Source organism: Nicotiana tabacum, chromosome 15 (assembly GCF_000715075.1).
Source record: "Nicotiana tabacum cultivar K326 chromosome 15, ASM71507v2, whole genome shotgun sequence".
NCBI classification, from domain to species: Eukaryota; Viridiplantae; Streptophyta; class Magnoliopsida; order Solanales; family Solanaceae; genus Nicotiana; species Nicotiana tabacum.
The window spans coordinates 92,800,151-92,813,005 of record NC_134094.1 but is presented as its reverse complement, the minus strand read 5'-3'; the positions used below and the strand labels follow the sequence as shown (position 1 = coordinate 92,813,005).

The 12,855-nt window shown below is 37.0% G+C and overlaps 2 protein-coding genes across 3 annotated transcripts; both read left to right on the top strand.

Annotated features, from left to right (window-relative positions):
* The first annotated feature begins 1,751 nt into the window (after positions 1-1,751).
* On the top strand, positions 1,752-5,839 carry LOC107796677 (uncharacterized). Its single transcript, XM_016619469.2, has 5 exons — positions 1,752-2,020; positions 3,463-3,583; positions 3,950-4,046; positions 4,280-4,366; positions 5,495-5,839. The coding sequence occupies exons 1-5, from the start codon at positions 1,960-1,962 to the stop codon at positions 5,627-5,629; spliced, it is 501 nt and encodes a 166-aa protein (XP_016474955.2). The 5' UTR covers positions 1,752-1,959; the 3' UTR covers positions 5,630-5,839.
* A 791-nt stretch (positions 5,840-6,630) lies between these two features.
* Positions 6,631-10,110, top strand: LOC107796678 (glyceraldehyde-3-phosphate dehydrogenase B, chloroplastic). Of its 2 annotated transcripts, none has more exons than XM_016619470.2 (9): positions 6,631-7,079; positions 7,173-7,280; positions 7,524-7,685; positions 7,814-7,981; positions 8,598-8,758; positions 8,854-8,915; positions 9,040-9,089; positions 9,203-9,609; positions 9,746-10,110. In XM_016619470.2, the coding sequence occupies exons 1-9, from the start codon at positions 6,981-6,983 to the stop codon at positions 9,876-9,878; spliced, it is 1,350 nt and encodes a 449-aa protein (XP_016474956.1). In that variant the 5' UTR covers positions 6,631-6,980; the 3' UTR covers positions 9,879-10,110. The 2 variants fall into 2 exon arrangements, with proteins under 2 accessions (XP_016474956.1, XP_016474958.1); XM_016619472.2 differs by having other exon boundaries at positions 6,648-7,079; positions 7,183-7,280.
* Positions 10,111-12,855: the final 2,745 nt, after the last annotated feature.

Genomic DNA, 12,855 nt, shown 5'->3' with positions numbered 1-12,855 from the left:
CTGTTTGGTTTATATAGTAGAACTTGCAAATTTGTTTGTTTATTTTTCACATGGTGGGGAAATTTATCAACTTGCTATTGATTCTTTGAGAAGAAAGTTTAAAACATATTTTTTTGCCTATTCCCATTATTTATGGTATTGCTAATTTGTTAAATATTTGTATGAAATTAGGAGGTCCTCAATTTTGGTATGAAACTGTTTATAAGGGTTTAACACTTGAAGATGATGAGGAGCCTAAACTTCCAAAAGCAATAGCCTCAATTAGAACAAACGCGTAAACTATTTATAATGTTTATCAAGTTGCACCAAATCAGGCTAGACCAAATATTCCAACTCCTTCTTCTTCTAATTCTCAATCTTCTAAAAGAACTGCGGGAGTAAGAAGACTTAGTGTTTGGGCGGGGTTTAGGGGTTCTTTTAGTTCTAGTAGTAATAGTTTTTCACAACTAAATGAGCTTAAAGTTTATTTGTCGCAGAGGCTCGAGGAAGTGAATCCCGACGGTACCTTTGATATTTTGCAATGATGGAAGGACAAAGAAAAATACTTTTCGATTCTTTCAAAGATGGCCCGAGACATTTAACTATTCAAACTTCAACAGTAACATCAGAGAGCTCTTTCAGTCAAGCAAGACTTCAAATCAGTGATCATAGACAGTCTATGAGGGATATCTTGGAAAAATCAATACTTTTTATAGATTGGATCCGTTCAGAAAGAAGATATTTTAGACTTGCTGAATCACAACCAGAGATAGACCTAACTTATGAAGAAATGCTAGCTGAACTTGCTGAGGATGATGCTTCATCCGACAATGGAAGCGGCGATGAACAAGCTACTTTTCTGCCACCACTAACGGAACTTCCTCCGAACCTTGAAGGATTTATGAAATTTGTAAGAGATAGCTATGAAAATTAATTGCAAGTTTTTAGAATATATTAAATATTATATTTGCAAGTTTGTTTTCCATCACAATAACTTGCAAATTAGGAGTTTAAATTTGAATTCAAAAATTAGTATGTAACCTGTATTTTTGGCATTCCTTGATTAGTTCCCTTTTCTTCTCAATGCTGGTATTAACACCTTGTTTTTCTCATTCCATAGAGGGGAGGAAGACTAAGAAAGATGTTGCCATATTTTTTTATTGCTATAATAAAATTACAAGGCATAGTTTTGAATGTATTTTTACAATATTTTTGTCTCTAAGTTGTATTTAATTCAAAAAACATTCTTCAAATTATAAGTTTAAATTCAATTAAAAATTAGTATTTAACTTGTATGCAATTTGCAAGTCAAACGGTCCCAACGGCTTAATTTGAAAATTAGTCGTTGGCCCAACGACCATAATCTGAAAATTGTTTAAAAATAGCCACAAAAAAAAATTATAGTCATTTGACCCATTTAGCCCGGGACCATGAGCTAGTGGGCCCGATCCCGGACTGGTTCCTACAAAAAGCACATTTAGCCCGAGACCGTTTATTTAGGGATTGGACCGGGACCGCGGCCCGCGAGACCATCTCGTTTGGCCCGTTTACGGCCCGGCCAGGTCCGCTTGCCGGCCTTACTTATATAAGAGAAAATTTCGACAAAATATAATATTAGTAAGTTTTATAAAATTTTCTATTGATATCATTTTAGAATTTTTCCCTCATTATTTGATTTTATTTTGTTATTTATTTCGTTATTATTTTGATTTTATTTTATTAATTTTTACGCATTTGGTTCCCAAACAAATATCCACGCGTCGTGGTTAATTATGTTGATCATCATCGACCTCATCGAACTAAAAAGAAAACAATATCACTTCTCTAATCCTTCTCTTTTATCATCATTCATCTCTCTCTCTGCTGCTGTCTCACTCACTCTTTCTTTCGCCGTCCGGCCGCCGTCCTCCACCTTTTTTCATTTTCCGGTGACTGTCTTCCACGTTCATCCTCTTTAATCCCTCATCCTATCCTCACAGGATGGTGGCTCTTTCAAATTCTTTGCTCTTACCAACAAACCCTTCTCTCCATTTCTCTTCTGGTATTCCTTTATATCTTCCAAATTTTCGTTATTATTATAATTCGCTGTTTTTGCTGCACCCGTTACTATCTTCGTTTCAATTTATGTGACTTTGTTTGGGATGTGACTGTGTTTGATACTTTGATTGGGCACTTAACTTAAGTAAGAAATAAATATTTTTAGAACTCATAATCTTGAATGATTATGCCATGAGATTCTGTGATTAAAAAAGAATGTCATTAAGAGTAAAATGATAATTTTAAACTGTTTTCAAATAAGGGTATGTTATTTTTGGAAAGAACTAATAAGGAAATAGTGTAAGAAGTAATTTCAATTGTGGTTTATGATTAGTTGGCTTTGAGCTTTACCCGTGTATGCATTAATCAAGCTCCGTAATAGCATATTTGGAAGACTATTACAGAGGTCTGTATTTCAATATTTATGTCTCCTTATCTGTTAAAGTAAACTAACTGCAGCATGAAGTAATTTGAGTCTCAAAAAACCTTGAGACCTTAGTTAAGAGCAAATCAAAATGGGCTAGTAGCTACAGACTAGTTGGGATAAACGTTCTTTCTTGTTGTTATACTTATGTTAGGTAGTTTTCTCACTGGAGCTTTTTAGTTAAGAACACAGACTTGTATGTCCGTGTAGGGATAAGTGTTAGATTTATGGAACATCCAGTCTTAAGTAACGCCAATTTGACTATAAGAAATATTCTTGCCTTTCATTTTATAGTTTAAGATGACAAGATTCAAAGGGTATTATTTGTATGTTATACACACCTTTAATTAAGACCACAAGATTCAAAAGTTTTTTTTACATTCTTAAATTTTGTGCCCAGTCAAAATACGACATAAATAGAGGAAGTAATACTTTTCAACTTATCACATCAATTCCTATAAGATCATATGTGTAAGGGCTTTAACGGCAAAAACGGGAGAGTTAAATTTAAAGATTTTTCAAATATAAAAAGGTGTCAATCTTCTTGGAATTAAAAAAAAAGGTGTTGTATAAAATGAATAAGAGAGTATTATATAGTATTGGAATGAGATAGATATGAACAGAGTGGCCTTTAAATATTCATATTGTAGAGTATTCTCTTGATACAGTGACATTTATGCTGTTCCAGCATCATTTTCCAAAATGTTTATTTGAATTCATGCCAGGTGTTTATTTCGATACATTAAAAATAAGAGGTCCTTATAAAATTCAACAACCTTCTCTACTTCTTATTCAATTAATTTTAAGCATAACATCTGAATGCAAATTGTTGGATAAAAAATGGATTGTGTGTGTTTTGTTCAAATTATTTGCGGAACTGCGTGAAGCTAAAAGTACTCATGACAAATAAGATTGGTTTAGTCATACATGGCACGGTCAGTTGTTGCATTGATGACTCTCTCTTTCAACCAAACCTAGATGAGTAATGTGGCATAAGTCCGGTAATTTTATCAATGTGCTAGGCTCTAGTTTGAAGTCAGCAGACCAAAGTATCAGTGGCGCCACCAAGTTGGCCTTCAGTCCAAGGAGCAGAGGAAAATCATCCTCATCTAGAAGTTCATTGACCGTTCAGGCTGGATATAGGTATTTCTTCTCTTATTCTCATGTGCTCTAGTTGTATGCAACATATACATTGATGTTGCATCACCTTTCTTTTGTTTGGTGGTCAGTAGTCCTTCGATAGATTATAATTTCATCTTAATAAGTTAATGTTAGCGTTGATTAGACCAAATCAATTGAAAAGTTCAATCCCTGATAAATGGACCCTCTGTCTGATCATGTTTGAATTAGTTTGATCCGACAGTTATTCTGCAAAACTGTGAATCCAATTTGGCTCTTTCCATTTAAATAGGAAAAAGAAAACTGTACTTTTGTTTCTTTCACGCATTGGTGATCCACCGACAGGAGAAAATATCTTATGGGATGTTTCTCTTTCTTGTTAATTGGCAGTGATGGTGGAAGGCCAGGCAATACCAGAATCTTTGTTGGTGGCTTTCTTTTAGGAGGAGTAATCATTGGTGCACTTGGTTGTATCTATGCGCCTCAGGTAAAAGAGCAGTAGCACTTGTATTGGTCACCGCCTTTGGTCGTCTTTGCTCTAAAAATACTTGTGAATGTTGCTTCATCACTTCTTAATATAAAGACGACCAAAGGCGGTGACCTTTTCCGTATTGGTCACCGTCTTTGTTCGTCTTTGCTCTAAATGCCTTTTCCGAATTTCTTCTCTCTTGCTGTACGTGGGAGGGGTAAGATGACTGCCCTTTAATTTCTCTTTTACAGATTAGCAAGGCATTAGCTGAAACAGATAAGAAGGACCTCATGAGAAAATTGCCCAAATTTATATATGATGAAGAAAAAGCATTGGAGGTAGGCTGGTATTCTGCATGTCTCTATTTTTTTTTTTGGGTGGGGTGGGGTGGGGGGTGAGGGAGTGTGTGTATATGTCGTTTTCTTTTCTTTTTTGTGTGACTGTACACACTCGCACACACATACACTTATGTATGTTTATCGGAATCCTATGTTCTGGTTGAATGAATATAGTCCGCTTAGGTGTAACTACCTGTCGCTTTCAAGTCTACGTTAATGATTTTGGTCAGCAAAGATTTGGTGCTTTCCAAAATCCTATGGATGGACACTCAAATGGTAGTACCTCTGTATTTTAACCAGCTATTGGTATCCGTTGTGATTATTTCTCCTGTGTAGTATTCTTGTGGGAGAAAGGGGTAATTGTGTAGATTGTTGATCTATGTTTAGCTCTATAATGGAGTCATGAACTTGTAGACAAATTACTCTTCAAGAGATGTAAAAGCTAGAGAAGATACTCCGGAACCAGTGTGCTGCAAGGATTTGAAGCAGCCAATTGAGTGTCTTCTACTTTTAGAACTAAAATTTCGCTTGAATTCTACTTAAATGATGTTTGACAATCCTTTTTAGAAATCTTTAGGGTAACTGTATGCAGATGCTATTCTTGGTCTTTTAATTACCTAGTTAGGTGATTTATACAAATGTTTTGTGCTTCTTGATTTATCTATCTTTTTATAAAGGCTTGTTGCATCAAAACTGTCACCTTTATTTGATTTTGTTACTTTGCTCGAGTCATATAGCTTCCGAAGAATACCCTATCCCCAAAAAATGAAATATTTCTGAGGACTAAAACTTGCCTCTCCTAAGGCATATTAAGATCAAACCAGCAGCTGAAGACAATAAATAGAAGTACGTCTTGTTCATTAACATCTCGGAAATATTCCACCATAGTTAGGGCAGTCAAACCAACTCTCATACGAGCTCCACGCGGTTCATTCATCTGACCGTAAACTAGGGCTACTTTTGATTCTGCAATATTTTTTTCATTAATCACTCTAGATTCTTTCATTTCCATGTAAAGTTCATTTCCTTCCCGAGTACGTTCACCTACTCCGCCAAATACGGATACGCCGAGCTATTCTTGTTTCTGTTTCAAGTTCTTCTCATGTATGGATGCTGTTTTCTCTGCAGAAACAGCGCAAGATACTAACGGAGAAGATTGTTCAGCTGAACGACGCTATTGATGACATTTCCAACCAATTGAGGTCGGGAGACGCACAAAATGGAGTTGCTGTGAACCTAGATGAAGTTGAAACAATTCTATAAGAACACTTCTATTGGTTTCATGTGAAGGGATAAACTTCCACAAGACATTGCGATATTCCAAGAGCATTCCTGGTTGTGGTTTTAGTATATCCTTAGTGCTGCTATGAAATGTGCAAACAAAGGAATAAAATGTGAATCTTTATTATGTTTCTGATATGTACCGCAGCTTCAAACTCTAATATTTGCGCTTATGCAATCCTTTTTACCTCACTGCCTTGGTAATCCCTCTCTGTTTATTTTTCTTTATAATGCTGGTACTGCGCCCGGTTAAGTGCACTTCGATTATTTCATTGGGTATCTTCTACCTCCACGATTGTTTTTGGGTATCTGCCAACTCCCACGAGCACAAGTACCGTCCATCAAGCTTAGGCAGATGGAAAAAAAATCACCTAGCAAGTTTTAATTAGGTCATTCTACCTTGGTACATTTTCGGTCTTTTTTTTTTTTTTTTTCTCTTCCTTTTGCAGTAAATCTTTGTTATACTTCCTTGGTAAGTTGTCAATGAGATAAGACATGCAATAACCTCTTGAAATGAATTGCCAGTTGAATGTTCTTTGGTCAAGTTTTATTTTTAAAAAAAAAGGTGATTCGTTGAATAACAGAGGACCACTGGTGTTTTACGGATAGCGCCATTTTGTTATTAGACCAGTACTTCTATTATCCTTCTGCAAGTCCATACCTAAATCGTCCCGTCCTCTAATGAATGGACATTGGTATTGTTCTTGTACTAGTTCTCCAGTTAGCCAGAATAATGTCAATGTAAAAGTTAAAAGAAATATGGAATATTCCCTCTCGATCATTTTATATGAAGGTGTTTGACTGAGCACGAACTTCAAAAAAGAAAGAAACTATTTTTGAAATTTATGGTCTTAAACATGTCATGATATTTTTGTGTTTATAAAATCATGTCTTTTTGAAGAAAGCGAAATTGTTTCTAAATGTATAAAAATGTTTCTTTCTGAAGAAACTAAAAAAGAAAGGGTGCATACATGACTTGCCTCGTGTAGTAACATAGCATATGTTGCTATCACTTGCCTCTTTGTCATGCATTTCCCCACTGTAAAATGCTGGGAAGAATGTGTTCCCACAATTATGGTAAAGAGATAAATGGATTTTGCAGCAATCTGTGGTTGAGATTGTGATGAAGGTGGAAGATACATACATGAGGACATCATCTTATCTCTTATCAATATTGATATATGCACCACTCATTCCTTGAACCTCAATTGCAACCATGACTTGATTTTTGAACATTATAAGGATAAATGGTGGAGAGAAAACCTTAACTTAAAAGTGTATATATATAGCAAAGGATTTAAGTAGTTTTTATCAATACCATTTAGTTTCAGCCATGGCTTCTCATGCAGCTTTGGCTCCTTCAAGAATTCCCACAAGCACAAGGCTTCCCTCCAAGAACTCACAGTCTTTCCCTACTCAATGCTTCTCCAAGGTCTTACTTAAAATAGAATCTTTCTCCTTTCAATGAATGTGCATGGAAATTTCTTTGTAATTATGGGCTTTCTGAATTAACTTGTTTTTGTAGAAATTTGCAGTAGCCGAGTTCTCTGGTCTTCGATCAAGTGGATGTGTGACATTTTCGAATAGGGAGTCGTCCTTCTTTGATGTTGTGTCTGCTCAACTCACTCCCAAGGTAATTATATACTGTCCCCAGCTCTATTTTAGACAGCCAAGCAAAGCATTAAGACGTCACAGGCTGTTGATATATTCTTATAGCCACAGAAATGTCATTGACATGTTTAAGACCACAAGTTCCAGAAGTCTTTCTTTCTCCTTAAACTGCATGCGCAATCAAACACTGACATATAGAATGAAACAGAGTAGTAGTATTCTATAACTGTTTTTCTGGAGCTCATCTAATTCTATCCCAAATTAGACCACAGGATCAGCTCCTGTGAAGGGAGAAACTGTTGCAAAATTGAAGGTTGCTATCAATGGGTTTGGACGCATTGGCAGGAATTTCCTCCGTTGTTGGCATGGCCGCAAAGATTCACCACTGGATGTCATCGTCGTCAATGACAGTGGTGGTGTCAAGAATGTGAGTACTATTCCAAACTCTATTCTTTTCCTTCAATAAATAAACTGATTAATAGCAGTTTGCTGGCTTTACTATCAAAGTTTTCCTAGTCCTGTATTAAAAGGTACTGCAATATTATATTAATGCAGGCATCTCACTTGCTTAAGTACGATTCCATGCTCGGAACATTCAAGGCTGATGTGAAAATAGTGGATAATGAAACCATTAGCGTTGACGGAAAGCACATCAAGGTTGTCTCTAGCAGGGACCCTCTTAAACTTCCTTGGGCTGAACTTGGCATTGACATTGTTATTGAGGTAAACTAGTTACTCTCAATTCTGATAATCCGAAAGCTCTTTAGACAGGTTATCTGCCTTTTATGATAATCCCAATAACTTCATGTTTTGATCTTTTAACCCAAAATGGGGAAGCAAAGAAGAAACCGAAAAAAGTCATGTCATTCTATATATTGATATTCAATTATTCCTATTTCCTGCTAATTTTAGAAGTCATTAGCACGTCCAGTAGCTCTAGATATCATAGTAATCACATAATTGACATGTAGAGTATCTTAATTCATCCCCATCATAACATTTGAGTGTTGCATATCTATGTTGCTCGGTTCCTTCAAAAATGTTGCCGGGAATGTGTTGGATCCTCCAAAAGTTATTCAGTTTTGGAGGTTCCAACACAGGCGCAGTGGCATATTTGGAGGATCCGAGCAACATAGCTGGATATCCTACCCTGAGCTTATGTCTTCCACCTATCTCCTTCAATCCCATCATCACCTTAGTTTCTTAACTAGATTAAATCAACCAGGATTGAATTGTGTTGACATTGATCCTGATCAATAAGGGCCCAGCATCCACAAGATGCCGAATCCTGAGAAAAGGTGCTAAATAAGCTATGTATTTATGTTGTTTGAAACTCCAGGGAACCGGTGTGTTTGTTGATGGTCCGGGTGCTGGGAAGCACATCCAAGCTGGTGCTAAGAAAGTTATCATCACTGCTCCAGCAAAAGGTGCTGATATTCCTACCTATGTTGTTGGAGTGAACGAACAAGACTACTCTCACGAGGTTGCTAATATCGTAAGGTCAGTGCTTCAGTGTATGAATGATGAATTTATTGTTCAAGAAGGTGGTCATCAAATGTTCCAAATCTGAAAATTTCAGTACTTTACAAATGCAGCAATGCCTCTTGCACCACTAACTGCTTGGCTCCTTTTGTCAAAGTCATGGATGAAGAATTCGGTAAGCAGCAGATAGTTTTAGCCATATATTTCACGCTTATCACAGTCACATTATACTGTTGAAATCGTTGTTCACAATTTCTATGGTTTTGAAGTATTTTTGACTATTTCCATTCGCTTTGAAGGTATTGTTAAGGGTACAATGACAACAACTCACTCTTACACCGGAGATCAGGTAAGAATACACGCTATTGAATAGAAATCTGTGAAACCTGCACCTTCCTATGGTGCTTTCTTGTCAAATGACAATTAGTCTTAAATATGTTTGATTATAAATGTTGTATGCAGAGGCTTCTGGATGCTTCACACCGTGACTTGAGGAGAGCGAGAGCTGCAGCGTTGAACATAGTCCCGACCAGCACTGGTGCAGCCAAGGCCGTGTCTCTAGTGCTACCCCAGCTCAAGGGCAAGCTCAATGGCATTGCTCTCCGAGTGCCAACACCTAATGTTTCGGTCGTTGACCTCGTTGTCAACGTTGAGAAGAAAGGAATTTCAGCTGAAGATGTCAATGCAGCTTTCAGAAAGGCAGCTGACGGTCCATTGAATGGCATATTGGCTGTTTGTGATGTTCCACTCGTGTCAGTTGATTTCCGATGCAGTGATGTTTCCTCCACCATCGACTCCTCTTTGACCATGGTTATGGGAGATGACATGGTCAAGGTTGTCGCTTGGTATGATAACGAGTGGGGATACAGGTAAACTTAGCACAAAACTTTGCGAGCTTATACCACCAGCCTGAAAACTGTTTTGCATAAGCAATCAATATTAAACACACACACACACAAGTATATATCCTTGATTAACCGGTGATCGTACTTGGTAAAATTGCAGCCAACGTGTGGTTGACTTGGCTCATCTGGTAGCAAGCAAATGGCCTGGTTCATCTGTGGAAGGAAGTGGAGACTCCTTGGAGGACTACTGCAAGACTAACCCTGCTGACAAGGAGTGCAAAGTCTACGAATAATCTGTCTACTTTCTATACCTTTTTTTTGAAATGGATGGATGATTTTTGAAGCCAATTGTTAATGTTGTCCAAATACGTATTCTGAGAGGGAAAGACCATAAATATATGACAGTCAAATTACACAGTTGAAAATCATGTGTACAGTCGGTAGAGACTAGTTTCACTACTCACCAGGATGCATTTCAGAAATAATGCACGTTCATAATATATGCTTTTATTCATTTTCAAGAAATTATGCTCGTTCACACATGTATACAAGTAAACAGCAAGAATTCTTTGACAGAGGATACCCTGGTAAGTGGTAACCATGGCATGAAGTCTTGTCAATAAATTCTTCCCGGAAACTAACAGAAACAACTCTGTCCTGCATTATATCTACAAGTGTCTTTCATGTATTTTCTTGACTAATAATCAAAATAATAAAAGACAATACATCTAGACTCCATGCACTTCTGTTCCGAAAATATTAAGTTCCATAACGGACTACTTTGCAACTTGCCAATATCCCACAAAGATTGATACAGTAATAAGGGAAGAAAGAGCTTATTCAACAAATTATGCACAGTAGTAGCATACATAGAGTTCAACTTCTTGCTTTTGGAAACATGCTAACAAAAGCGATTGCGCAACTTTGTTTGGCAAGCATCTCCTTCTCCTGTTGTGCAATGATTTGGCAAGTATGCACGCGTCGAACAACAAACTCTTGCTCCTATCCCCTTTCAATTTAGCTGGTTCAATCTCAGTGTTCACTATGAGCATCTTCGTACAGGCTATAGCCATATTCCTATATGTAAAAAAACTCTGTCTTCAGCACATGTATCTGAATCAGATCATCCCAACTCCAATCGGGAGCATAAATGGACACACTACTAAAAGATGCAGCATATAATCCGATAATTGCTTGCTTTGCTTATATTCCATGGAACGAGAAGTACTTCCATCGTCAATGTGATTTTCCAAGTAATAGCAGAGATCAATAGCAATGTGTCGATTAAGAACGCTTTGATCAAGAACGCTTTGATCAAATTCTACCTCAGTAGCCCAAATAAGGGGGAGGCATGCATTTTCATTAAGAGCAATACTGCCTCGCCTTCTTCACAAGGCTGTAGGAACATGCTCGTTGCTTAATATTCCTCCTGCAAATTTCTGGAAATAGTTAAAAATCAGCTTTTTTAGCTCTGGGGAGATTTGTTCATAGTTATTGTACTTGTGCTTTGCCAAGAGTTCATTGATCAGAAAGAGTTTTGGAACGGCCTGTAGCACGGGAGAGGCTTGAACTCAATACAATAGCTGCACAAATTGTATTGGGGTGTGCAATTGGACCATCTCATTTTAGCTGATCGTTCCAGTTGCAGAAACAGCTTTCTGAGGAGGGACGGTGGAATTTTCCATCCTGTTTGCCTTTGCTCATTGCTCAGCCAATTCTTTGCCCAGTCCGAGGTCAGCATGTTATTTTAGACACAAGAAGGGTCCTTGAATTGTGTCTTGCCTAATTTTGCGTTTTCAAAGAACCTGGTTCTTTGAACAAGTTTAGCGCACCCAAACAAGAGTAAATGCGGAAAAGTAATCAACACAACAATTTTTACATGGAAAACCTCCTTGCTCGGAGTAAAAACCACAACCTACCCAGTAGAGTTTTTTCCAAATCTTCGCTAACTTCAAAGAGCAGTTTTTAGGTTATAACTCAATAACCAAGGAGACTACCTCTAATACCCTAACCCCTATAATCAACCAAATTGTAGAAACCTCTTTCTAAACTAACTCTAGCTTAAAAAGCCTACCACAATAAAGTCTCAATAATAACCTATTCTTCAAATAAGTTATAACTCAGAACACATGACTCAATCTAACAACTAAAGAGCAGCTTCATCTTCAAGGACCTGTTTTTCGGTTGATTGAATTGAATCTTCAGAAGTACTTTGTTGCTTTGCTTTGCTATTGTCGGAAGTATTCTCACAATTTCTCTTCATAGCAGTAGTCTTGAATTGTGGCAAAAGGTCTTCTTTTATAGGTACAAAGTTGGCCGAAATTCTTCTTCAATTAATGTTCCAAAACCTAAAATATTTTGGTATGGAAATCCTTTCCCGTTTAGGCTTGGTTTCCTTATTTAACTCCAACTTGCATCCTCCTTGCTTCCCACGAGTATTTTTCATATTTGCATATTCCTTTTAGCACACGCAGTCCTTCAAAAGCGTATTCCTTCTTGGACACGAACAGGATCTTGTAGGAATCCCTACTCGCATGGGAAAGCTGGTCTTCCGCGTCTGATTTGGTGACTTTAGCTAGCCTGCTGTAAACCTGGTTCTTTTGATGTTCAACATTCTTACTCTATCACATGTTCACAGCATTCTTGCATACGCCAGACTAGACCCTGAAATCTGGTTCTTACCACAGTTTGTTAATAATCAAACGCAATACATTCTCAGCTCAACACACAAAATGATCAAGTCCGCCCGTCAGCGTTACCCAGATCCTTTCGTAAAAACTGTCATCGTATGAAGAAAAAACTAAGATTACTCAGTTTATTTGTTTTCTTTGGTTTTATTAGATGTGATGGTTTGAATAGTACTTACTTTCGAAGAATCATTCTTGGTTTACATATATCTTTGCGCCAAATCCAACGCCATTGCAGGCTGGCTACGTGATAAAAAGAGAAAGGTTTTAGTTTTGATAACTCAGTAAGATTAAATAGACCAGATTTACTTATATACCGAAAATGTATCTTTTTTGTAATGTTAATGAATTTTAATGAATATGCTATAGTAGATGACATAGTATCCATTCTGTTAAATGACATAAGGGCAAATTTGTAATTATCTAATAAGTTAGTTAAACGTGGTTACAAGTAATCAGTTAGTTGTTAGTTTAGAGGTTAGTGTGAGCTAAGTATAAAGGAGGCTATTGCGTATCGTGTATTCAGATTTTATCACATTAATGAAATTATTTCTTCCTCTCTCTATCATCTTTGTCTTCTCTA